At 46.1% G+C, this 12,140-nt stretch overlaps 1 protein-coding gene across 2 annotated transcripts in view; it reads right to left on the bottom strand.

Moving 5' to 3' along the window:
* Positions 1-6,718, bottom strand: part of UBE2G1 (ubiquitin conjugating enzyme E2 G1) — a 46,506-nt gene extending 39,788 nt beyond the window's left edge. Inside the window, exon 1 of one of the 2 annotated variants that reach the window (XM_034752443.1) lies at positions 6,432-6,718. In XM_034752443.1, coding sequence (XP_034608334.1) covers positions 6,432-6,477 — 46 coding nt within the window. In that variant the 5' untranslated portion in view covers positions 6,478-6,718. The remainder of the gene's footprint in view (positions 1-6,431) is intronic. The other variant, XM_034752441.1, reaches the window with a different exon arrangement.
* Positions 6,719-12,140: the final 5,422 nt, after the last annotated feature.

Below are 12,140 nucleotides of genomic sequence, written 5' to 3'. Positions count from 1 at the left end.
CTTCCCTGAAAGGCCTTTCAGAGTAGCAAGCAAAAGGTACTTCTTCCAGTTTCAATTTAATTGAACTGAGTCCTCGATACTGGCAATAGTGACAAAGTTGCATCAAGAGGATCTGGCATGAATTTAGATGAGTGCATAAAAAGTTAGTGTTATTCCTGCAGAAATAGTTCAGACATGCTTTAGAACCATGATTTCAAGGCTAAATTAAGACCCTGAAAATGTCCCAGCAAGGTGCTTAGATCGAGGTGAGAGTTTGAAGTAGTAATTCTACAAGGAAGATGATCCAGAACACTGGTATTTCTGGCAGAGATAAGAATTTAGTTTATGAGAACCAGTTATTCTCAGCAGGGATGTTTAAAGCTGTAGAACTACAGCTCTGAAAGGAAAAAAAGCTTAAAACAAATGCCTATTTAATCCTCTCTGAACTGGAGATGTAGTTATGTTTTCCATTAGAAAGACACAAGACAGTACAAGCAGAAGGCAGTCTTACTTAGTTACAATAAAGTATGTTTTTTTTTTTAAAATGAGGATTAAGGAAAGATGGACCAAGCATAATGAAGTCATATTAGAAAAGAAATGATACAAGTTAATCCGGAAGTCCCCAACGCAGTGCCTGTGGGCACCATGGCGCCCACTGGGGCATCTAAGTGTGCCTGTGTACTGGCCGCTGAGAAGCAACAGCACCGCCGAAATGCCGCCGATTTTTGGCAGCATTTCGGCAGCAACGCCTCTGGATGACAATGCTTCTCGCCAGCGATGCTTATTGACGTTGCCGCTTTTCGGTGGCATTTCGGCAGATGCTTGTCTGGCACCACGGTCCTCCGTGGCTAGTTATCTGGTGCCTGCCAGACGAAAAAGGTTGGGGGACCACTGAGTTAATCCATTTCCTGTGAAGCACATTTCTGAAGCAGTTAGCGGTTTTAGCTACACTAAAGACAAAACAGAATCTTTGCCGTTATCATAAACAGGTACCTGGAAGTCAGGCCATCTCTCAAGGAATTTAGGTGAAAAAAAAAAAAAAAAAAAATTAATCTGCCTAATTGAAGAAACTTTTGTTTTGATACTGTGTGGGTATTCCCAGAAGGCACTATGATTGTTCCTCACCCCACAGCATCCCTTGTCAGTACTTCATCACTTGATGATTACCTGTTCTATTCATTCCCTCTAGGGCACCTGGTATTGGCCACTGTCAGAAGACAGGATACTGGACTAGATGGACCTTTGGTCTGACCCAGTATGTTCTCAGTGAGATGCGTCTTGTTTTTCCAAGGCTTGTACATGAAAGTATCTATTCATGTAGTATTCCCAACTTCTACTATTCTCCAGGAGCAGGCAAAGATATTGCTACCATCAGAAATCGAGTTAGTCATACTTTAGGTATTATAACTCAAAAGAAAAGGGTAATTATGCTTAGTTGACAGTTTTTTGTGGGGTGAAGAGGAAGTTTTTAATTTAATGGTTACCTTGGTTACTGTCACCACCAGAAATTAGAAAAATCCAACCAGAACACGGTTGAGCTGGCTGTGTGGCAACTTAATTTACTTTGATGGAAGGGGAGTAAGGGGAAGCTACTAGCATTAATTAGGGTATACTTCAGGACAAAGGATTTGCTGGGTAGGAAAGGCCACTGGAGTCAAAAAGCCCACCACTTTAAGTTTAGTTCCTATTTGGTCACTTCTCTCTGGTACAGCTGTCCCAGAAATTTTGCTGCTCTGGTGATGGTAGTAATTAATGCTTCCCCTTTAAATACAAAATCAGAGTTGGACAATACCAACTAATTACCAGTGTTAATGTTACATCTGCCTGTCCCACATAAAGTATGGCTTGCCATGTTAAGTTTGACTGCTATTAACCTTAGATTACACAATAAGACTCCTTTAGTCAAGATTTGACAGCTTCTTGTATTAGTCCAGGATCTAGTTGATACAATGTGCATGTACTTTCAGTACAACACTGATAGTGTCTATAATTTGATATGTGAAAAGTTATTTACTGCTTCTGTCAATGCATCCTTTACAAAAAAGAGGACTGTCTAGTCTACATTGGAGAAACAGACAAGATCTATTAGCATCTTAGAGCAAGGTGGAAAGAGGAAGAAAGTTGGATACGAAATCAGATATATTCACATCTCAAGTCAGGTTGAGAAATTAGGCTCAACCCATCTACAGCTTAAGATATCCAGGACAAAAAAAGGGTTAGCACTTGGCTATGACTATTACTTTCATACAGGCAAGAGGATCACCCTGTCAGCTGACAGAAGCATTGGCAGCAGCAAGTCAAGATTTAAGTTACAGGACTACTGGGAACCAGCTTTCTTCTAGCTAGACTTCCCACAATGCAAAAAGATAGCCAGAGTAGCATATTGTGGCAGATTGTACATGAAGAGTGCCTACAGCTTTCCCTAGTGTCATTACATCTCCATGTTTAAAGATTTTTAATTAAAGGTTCTTCTCAAGTTTGTATTTTGTTTTAGATAAAGTTACATTTCTAGCTAGTGGGGAAGATGGCTTACTTTAAAGCTAGTGATACCCTAGTTAAAAGCTGCTCTTGGATACATACAGTGCCAACCAACTTCTATTGAAGAATATGGTACTTTGCCACAGATTGGGGGTGGGAGGAGGAAAACAATTTCCTATACCAAGTACTTTACTACCAGTAGAAGTATAAGGGAAGTGGGATTATAATTGCTATGATCCCACTTTTTTCTCTCCTAACTACATTGGGAGAATGCAGTCAGTCAATCTCTATCCCACTCCTTGCCCTACTGATGGCTCTTAGATCCACTAATTTTTTCCTCTACCTTCAGCTCTCAGGCTCCCCACCCACCCCTTGCTCCAAGTCTAACAGCTCTGATTCAGACCTCCTGTGCTTAGGTAATACCCTTATCTTTTTAAGTAGTAATAGAAGAACTATTTTACCAAACTTTGATGACACAAAACATCTCAGACATGTACTTGCTGTCTTTACTCAGCCCCCGCCCTGAATCCCATCCTGTGACTCACCAGCCTTCCTACTATGCATAGTGCTGAGTGTGAAGTACTAGTCCCACCAGAAGCAAACAGCAGTATCAGACTATTAGTAGGTTACAGTTTGTTTGGAGGTACAGCAAATACTGTGGGTGTGAAAAAATTAAATAGACTTGGAAGAAGGCAGCCAGCAGTGGGTCAGATGGCAGACACATCATCAAGTCCAACCTCTGCATTAGGATTTCAAGTGGCCTATCAAAAAAGAGTAGTGTCTGAGAGTCTCAAGTTTCTGCTCAATTTGCTTCTTAGAAATCCCATCCATGCTATCAAAATATGGAGAAGTGTCCTTTGGGTGATCATTTTGACCAGCAGAAGTAGTACTTCAAAGACTTCAAGGTCCCTTTACCTCCCCCTCCCAAAAGTTTAGATTTTACCATAGGTTCAGCACACCACAGAATTCTACAATGGGAACCCACATGGGGAAGGGTTACCAGCTGCATTATCATAACACTGGGTTAGATCTGTTCCAAGTACTATTACAGAGCATTTGCACTGTTCCTCCTAATACTGTTCAATTAGTGATGGCAATGGTGACAAGTTTTTAATGTTGTCTCACTAGTTGTCTTTTAAAGTGTTTGAAAGCACATTTTAAAACTGAAGTTTTAGTTAAGCAGGAGTTCAACAGAAAGGGCATACAAGTTAAGCCCAAAGCACTGAAACCAGTTCTACCTGTACACTCAAGTGCCCAGTCTCTGAAGTTACCCACACTTTTTTCTTGTTAGCCCTATGCTGGAGCCCCCTGGGATTTCAGAGACTTTACAGAGATCAAGTCTACATAGTTTCTTTACCATTCTTTCAAGAAATCCAATATCAAATTATGCAATTTTCAGGAGTAATGCCACCAAAACAGTAATGTACTGTGTCTATTGATTTATGCCATCATTTGGTCTCATAACTCTTAAGTTAAATATATAACCAAGAATTTTTGGTTTGTGATCATAAGCCGTGTCTTTGAGGCATTTGATTATTCATTTTTTCAGAGAAGCATCAGTGACTCAAAGCAGAAAGTTGGAGAATTCCCAACCTAACAAGTCTTTATTGCAGTTACTGAGCTTTGCAATTACAACAAAATAGACCACTTTCACTGCATACACCCAATGCCTATTCACAAAAAGATGCAAACAATAAGTCCTAAGAAACTATAGGATTTCTGGACAACTCTATACACTGAGTGTCGAGACCATAAGACTTTCAGTACTGCAAAAAGTGAACAGATACATTCAACATTGCCATTGCTAACACTATTAATTTTAGCCACATTATGCATTGGACACCTTCCTTACAACTTTTCCTACACCATCTTTAAGAGATTATACACTAGTTAACACTTACACATGTGTAGTTTACCAGACAGAATTTCTGTTTAATGTAGGTAATGTTAAATCAGTGAACACACAGCAACTTGGTTTTTAATCTGGGTCAGCAGCTAGAGTTCAAACCTTAGAGGAGCCTGGGGTTGAACTCTAGTTGCTAACCTGAATTAAGAGCAGAGTTTCCTTGTCTTCAATTATTTTAACAAGGGTGACCAGACATCCCACTATTATCGGGACTCTCCAAATATTATGAGCTTGGTCTTATATATGCAGCTAACCCCCCAAAAGTGTCCTGATTTCTATCTGGTCACCCTCATTTTAACTCACATTAGTAACCTGAGTTCATGCATTCTTTGGTAATGTAGACCTACTCATTTAAAGCAAGAGAGAGAGCAGGAAGCTGCATTTTTTTTAAGTTTATATAAAAACAACAGTCTAAAAATTGCTTATGTCGCAAGCTAGACATTAATACTGGAAGAGAGCTACTACTGGTCATCTTGTTCCCTCAGCAGAATGAGGGAACAAGTCCCAGGAAGGACTGCCCCTGTACAGGACAATTTCTACTGCCTTTTTTCCCCAAGTCTAATTCCAGTAATTCCTCTGACACTAGAGCTACACTTGTGTTTCCATTGTCACTGAATGACTCCTTCCCCTGTGTGACTCCTCCACTCACTAAAGCCTCATTTGTCAGAGTTTAGTTATACTTCCTACCATACATTTCCTTATGATGTGAAGCAATCTTTTTTTGCACAAGACAAGGGAAAGGCCATTAGGTTTGACTAACACCTTAGTCAAATACCGGGTAAATCTGTTTTTAAAGGGGATTACTTCATTCTGGTAGCAGGAAACTAGAGGGATCCAGGGGGAGCATGTGCTCCGGCAGGGAGGGAGAAAAGAAAATGACACGCTGCTTGCTGCAGCCGACACAGCCACAACTGCTGGATCATTTCTCTTTAAATCTGGCAGCTAGCAGCACATGGAGCTGCATTGTGAGACCAGCCGCCCGGGCGGCCCCGCGCATGCTCGGCGCTGCCGCCGGGACAGGCCGAGCCGAGCCAGGTCCCCTTGTATCAGCAGCAGTGGCTGAGGCACTGTGCTAGCCATGCAAGGCTGGTCAGGCCAGGGACAAAGGAAGGGGGAGGAGAGATCGAGAAGCGAGTCAGAAAGTGAACCAAGCAGCGACCCCGACCTTTTCTATCGTCTCCCCTCCCCCAAGACACCTGGGGCAGAGCCGGATCTCGCCACCGTCTTCCAGCCTGCGCCCCCAGCCCCAGCCCCCTACCCCTACCTGGCACCCGCACGCCTCCAGCCCAGACCCCAGGCGTGTCCGATTCCCACCCCACCCCGAGCCTCCTACTTTAGAGCTTAAAACAAAAGAAGGGAGGAGGAAGATGCCCACCCTTCCCCAGAGCAGGGGGGAGCGCCGTGCCCGCTGCTTCGGGGGAAAGAGGGGCTGTGACAGCTGCAGACCCTCCCCGTAAGGGGGGGACTCAGCCCCACAGAGACAAGACAAGCCATCGCCTCCTGGAGCTTTGTTACTGAGCAGCACCCCAGCCTAGCAGGGAAGGGAGAAAACCCTGGGCAGGTTCACGGGGGGACCACAAGGGAGTCCCTCAAATCCTCTTTAGGCCCCGCCCCGAGAGAACACAAGGGGACCCCCCCTCACTCCGCCTGCCACCAAGGAGGAGATTGGGGGGAGGTGGGGGGGACTCCAACGCGCCCGACAGCCCCCTCCATCGCAGGGGGAAGGAAAGACCCTAACCCCCATTATGGCCCTCCAAGCACCCCAGTGTGAGCCCCTCCCCCGCTTCCACCACGCAGCTCCCCTCCCCTGGATCACCACGCAGCTCCCCCTCCCCCCGGCGGCCTAGTTCCCTCAGCTCCCGGCGCGGGGGGAAGGGGTGCCCCAATCTGCCCTCCTCCCCCCACGCCTGTCCACACAGCCGGCCCGTAACTCCCCCCACCCCCCACCCCCGACTTCATGCTCCCGCCCCCCACCGCCAGCTCCCGTCCGCCACAGGCCCGACGCAGCTTGCCTCCCTGAGCGGGGCTCCCGGACCGCCGCCCCCAGCCCAGGCCCCAGCCCCGGTACCTGCTAGTTGCCTCCGCAGTAGCAAGGCGGACTGGAGCTCCGTCATTCTCCCCCTCTCTGCCCGAGGAGGGAGTCCGAGCGGCGGCGGCGACGCTGCGGCGGCGAACGAAGTGGCCGGCGGCGGCGAGTCCCCCTCACGCCGCCCGCTCCTGGCCCCCCCGGGGTCTGGCTCCGCGTCGGGCGCCGCCGTAGCACACAGGGTCCCTAACTGGGGCTTAAGCCCGTCGCTCCGTGTCTGCCGCTCACTCGCCACCTCCTCCTCCCCCCTCCCTCCCGGAATTTCACTGCACTCAGGGCCCCGGCGCGCAAGCGCACTTCGCACCACCAGGCTCCGGCGGCCGGCCGCCCTGCGTCGCCATCTTGGGGAGGTCCAGGTGGAGCCACCCCGCCGCCATTTTGAGAAGGTCAGGCGATGGCCCTCACTGTAACCCGGGGAAGGCGGGAGCCCACGCTCGGTGCTGCGGTTGAACTTGGCAGTGGCCCACAGCCAGCAGGACTCCTAGTTCCTCCCCTCGTGGAGCAGGGTGTTTCACTCCTGCATCTTCCTCATACTATGTAGGGGGGACACAAGTCTCCTGGGTGAAGCCCAGCCCAGCCCAGCCTCCTTAGGCCATGCGTGCCTGGCAGTGGGGAGCTGGGACCCAGAGGAGTTACCTCAGCCAGCAGCTCAAGGGAAGGGGGCAGGACAGTTACACTGCATTTCCACAAGCACCTATCCACTGGTTTATTCGAAGGGGTACAGTCAAAAAGAGCTGCCCCTAGATAATTATCCACCAAACCCCTGTAGCCCTCAGCCTACCCAAGTACCAACCTACCCAAGTCCAAAGCCCCAGAAAATAATAGGGGTTTTCAGTGTGGGACCAGATGAGGGCAAACTCCTAGGGAGATGGCTGCTGCTAGAAGAAAACTGTTCTTTCTCTCTACCCTGCGTAGGAGCGCTGCGAAGCGTATGTACTTTCGCTTATGTATTGTGTGATGTGAGCTTTGGCTGAATGAGCTCGAGGAAATGAAAGCATTTATAGAAGTATCACAGGACAAGCTGTCCCTTTAAGAGCCAATTGCCAGCGCTGGCTCTCCTGGGTCAGCCCAGAGCAAAGGTACTCTGGGATGGGGGTTATGGAAGCTAGGCTGGGCAGTAAAATATGCTGGGGAAGGATTATTACCTAGCCCCCTGGTAATTCCTAGAGAAAACATAACATCTATTGTGTTGTTTTATAGTTGAAGGGAGTGGGATGGTTGTAGGGTCTCTCTATGAAACATCTAGGAAGAGGTTTAAAACAACAATTAAAGGGCTGAGAAAGGGGCCTTGAGAGCATGAAAGTGGTCTGAAGGGGAGTAATTTAAGCTAGAAATCCAGTAAATACCCTGGAAGAAGTAAGAGCTCCTTGTGTGATTGTCTCAAAGGGTTGTTTGAGCCCTTAGAAGAGGTGCAGGCCTCTATGCTGAATAGTGAAGGCTTTTGGGTGTTTTGTTGGATTCTTATTATTTATATTGTTTATTTAATCCTGTAAGAAGTAGAGTCTTTGGTTAGAGGACTGAATGAGTGAGGAGAAGCTGAGGAAGTAGCTGTTTTTCTACAAAGATACGGTAAACTACATTTGCAAAGGGCTTTACTTTGTGTTGGTTTTCTAAAATAAATAAATAGGTCCTTTCCCCTCCCCCCAAAGTTTCCTATTACTATGGGAAATACTTGTCTTATTGATGGAAGGGCACTAGAATTGGGGTTGGCCACAGAGTGTGTGAATCAGTAAGGGAAAGCCACATCAGAGGGCGAAATCTGGCATTGAGTTCTGAAAGTGGAAAGGCGTGCAGCAAGTTTCATTACTATTGCTTCCTATTTCGTCACTCTGCCCCACTGAAGTTCTAAGGCTTATGGACACTGTGGCGTTAGCTCAAGTCATCTATATCTAAGGTAACTTCTCTTGAGGTAGTCTAGTGAGACCAGTCAAACTGCACAGAGTAGTTATATTAGCTGCACAGAGTAGTTGAATCCTGGCTGTTTTACTAGCTCAGGATTCAGAAGCATTCAGACTTCAACCCATGCCCCCGATGAGCCAGTTAGCGCAAATTTAAAGCACCGCTTCAGTTGAGCTAGAAATGTTTGTGTGTGGCTGGGAGTCTGGTTAGGAGCATCCCTGGACTTATTCCTCAAGCTAATGCTGCATTGAAGCTAAGCCCCTTGTAGCCTGAAAGCTGGCAATTCAGTGCACTGGTCATTCTAGCACTACCCCCCGTTACTCCTGCTATCTCTCCATTGATCTTTCTGATCAAGGCTTGGTCCTCTTATGTAATTCAACTGAGATAACACAAGAATTTCCAACACAGTTTAAATATACCCTCTTTCTTCCCTTCACTGATATTGTTATTATTAGAGCGAATCACACCGAGGGGATAGATAGCTGAGACCTATTGTGAGGGGTGGAAATGGTCACCCATCCATTGGGAGGTAAACTCTAATCCCAAAATTTATTTCACACAGCTCCCAACCTGCAACGCTTTGTCAGTTTCATTCAGTTCTTAAAAACAATATTTAATGTTTATGTTAAAAGTCTCTACTGTAGGAGTTCATTTTGCACTTTATAGTGCTAAGCAATGAGATACTTTTGAGGAGCTATGCTGGGAATTGGGATAGGGATCCAGAATGCAGTGATACTGCAACAGTTGCAGGGAATACTTTTTATGAGCCTGCTATACTGGTGACCCTGAAACATAATGGGTAATGTGGATGTGCTGATGTAATTCTTAAATGTAGAAGAGACTTCAGCAAGCCCACTGTTAATAGATTCATAGATTCTAGGACTGGAAGGGACCTTGAGAAGTCATCGAGTCCAGTCCCCCAGCACCAAATACTGTCTAGACTATCCCTGATAGACATTTATCTAACCTACTCTTAAATATCTCCAGAGATGGAGATTCCACAACCTCCCTAGGTTAAACAGGACCATTGTTGTAGGCTTACTCCAAACTAGCTAATCCAGACTGAGGTATTGAATGTTTCTCAGGTCAGTAGTTAAAAATGTGGGTCTCTGGTAAGATATGTATTAAATCTTTAATGAAAAAATCTCAAACTCTAAAGGTAAGGAGGATTTTTGATAGAGTAGATCAAAAATATGTCAGTAAAAGTCAGGGCTATTCTAAATTTTAGTTATATAATTCTTGTCATAAAGTTAATTGAAACAGAATTTCAAGGTTCTGACAAGAAGACAAAGACAAAAGTCTGAACTTGTTTCATACACAAACACCAGTGGTATGACCCAACGCAGTGTGTATGGGAAATCTTTTGCTTGATGTTAAATGTTGCTGAATTGGGAGGGAGGGTGTCTGGATGGCTCAGGTGAGTGGTAATAGGAGATGGTGCTTTTACCCAATAGGTGGTTGTTTTTAAATTCCATTAGAGTTAACATTATGATGGCTGGTGGTACACAACATGCAAAATGAGTTGGTGGTGTCAGAGCAGTTCATATTTCAGCTGTCCTTATCACAAGAAACCATCACCACAGTGGGCATACACTGACACTGTTGCTAGCAGACTTGGAGAGAGTGTGTTGTGAACTACCCACTCGCACTGAGAAGTGGTCACTCCAACTCAGAGATAGAGCAGGTTGGTGGGGAGCATAAGTGAAGCTTGCATGGATTCTATATATGTTCTGTGCATAAAAGGAAGCCTTCATTATCAATGCCAGTCAAGCCAGTACTAAATTAATTCAAGTTTCTGTTCTAGATGTCAATCCAGATATGAGTACATATTTCTGACAAGTCTATTACTAGATTGCAGTTCCAAGAACAGTTCTGTAGCCTATTACAATATAACCCAAATCATACTGTACCTAGCCATGAGGTCACTTGTTGACAAAGAGTTCTTTCTTAACCACAGGGAGTCTCATGGGGGTGACTTGTGATACCTTTCTGTTTCTCAAAAGGAAGAATACCATATAGTAGGGCCTGGACAGTGTAGTGTAAAGCAGAGTGGGTGACCTGGATTCCCGTATTCTGTCAGCAGGGATTACATGCCTTACAAAGATGCAGTGCATGTGAAAGAAGAAGATCAGGGAGGTTGGGGTCATTCAAAGCTCTGTGACTTACCTCCATTTTGGTGCCTATGTTGGATCAGCATACTTTGGAAAATGCCTAGTGCTGGTTGGGGGGGTGGGAAGGGTTGTGACAGAGATGTGTGTTTCTTCAGTATATCCCCCCTGCAGGCTCCTTCAGCAGGACTCTCATGGAACCCCATTAACAAAATAAAACTATTGTTCCTTGGTAGACGGATATAGTAGAAATGCTACCTTATCCCCCCACAGTCCAAATCTTCCTGCTGGAGTGCAGCAGACCTTGTTCCAGGAAGGTGCATGCCTCCCCTGCACTAGAGAAGATGAGCTTGGCCTATTGTGTTTTCACCCTGCTCTTATCCTATTGTGATTGCACCCCACATCACCTTGCATGAACACCTCAGTTTTAGTATTACTGCTTCCTGAGTCCACATACTATCAGTAAATCTTTAGAAGATCTTAATGAGCAAAGTTTCCTTTCTTCAGTTGACTTTAGCATCTCTGTAATGCTGCTTCTTTCCAGCTTCTCCTCTCTGCTTGGAAGGGGGGTTGGGAAGGAAACCTGACATCTCTTTCTTTAGATTTTTCCACTCGTGACTGCCTAAATACAGCAGCCAGTTTATTCCGGGTTTTTTTATTAGGCTGTAAAGGGACATCACCCTAAACATTCTGTTTGCTTGGAATAGAGAACCATGAGAGTTTTTTCCCATTGACTTCAATAGGGCCAGGATTACATGCATGGTATTGTATTAGTCTTGAAAATAGCACCCCCTAGTTTGGCTCCCTGAGCTGTTGGAGCTTTCTATGCCACAAGGCAGGGGTCAGGCTAGTGTTTCAGTAAAAGCTCTGCTGATTGGATTTGCATCAGTCACAGCCTCAGCCGACAATTCAGTTCCTTAGGGCCTTGTCTACACTACACAATTAACAACAAGGAGTCTGGTGGCACTTTAAAGACTAACAAATTTATTTAAAGTGCCACCGGACTCCTTGTTGTTTTTGTGGATACAGACTAATACGGCTACTCTGATACACTACACAATTAAGTCAGCCTTACAGCCACTGCAGTAATTACTGTGTTTTTTCATGTCCACACTACCCTCCTTCTGCCAGTGGTGCGCATCCTCCCCAGGAGCACTTCCACCGATTTAAGGTGGGGCGGGGGACTGTCAGCTCCTCAGGGAGTTCCCCGGCACTGAGAGCCGGGGCTGTCAGTGCCAGGCAGCACAGTGTCTACACAGACACTGCACCACCCTAACTACATTGACCTAAACACTATACCTCCTGTGGAGGTGGACTTATTAGGTTGGTATAGTGGGGGACTTACACTGCCGGAAGCAATGCTAATGTAGATACTTAGGGCTGGTCTACACTTAGTCCGGACTTCGGACTAAGGTACGCAAATTCAGCTACGTTAATAACGTAGCTGAATTCGAAGTACCTTACTCCGGACTTACCGCGGTCCAGACGCGGCCGGAAGTCTCCCCCCGTCGACGCCGCGTACTCCTCTCGGCGAGCTGGAGTACCGGCGTCGATTGTGAGCACTTCCGGGATCGATCCGGGATCGATTTATCGCGTCTTAACCAGACGCGATAAATCGATCCCAGAACATCGATGGCGTGCCTCCGGACCAGCCGGTAAGTGAAGACTAGGCCTTAGACTTCGG

The sequence above is a fragment of the Trachemys scripta genome, chromosome 18, assembly GCF_013100865.1.
Source record: "Trachemys scripta elegans isolate TJP31775 chromosome 18, CAS_Tse_1.0, whole genome shotgun sequence".
NCBI lineage: Eukaryota > Metazoa > Chordata > Testudines > Emydidae > Trachemys > Trachemys scripta.
This window is presented reverse-complemented; position numbering and strand designations above follow the sequence as displayed.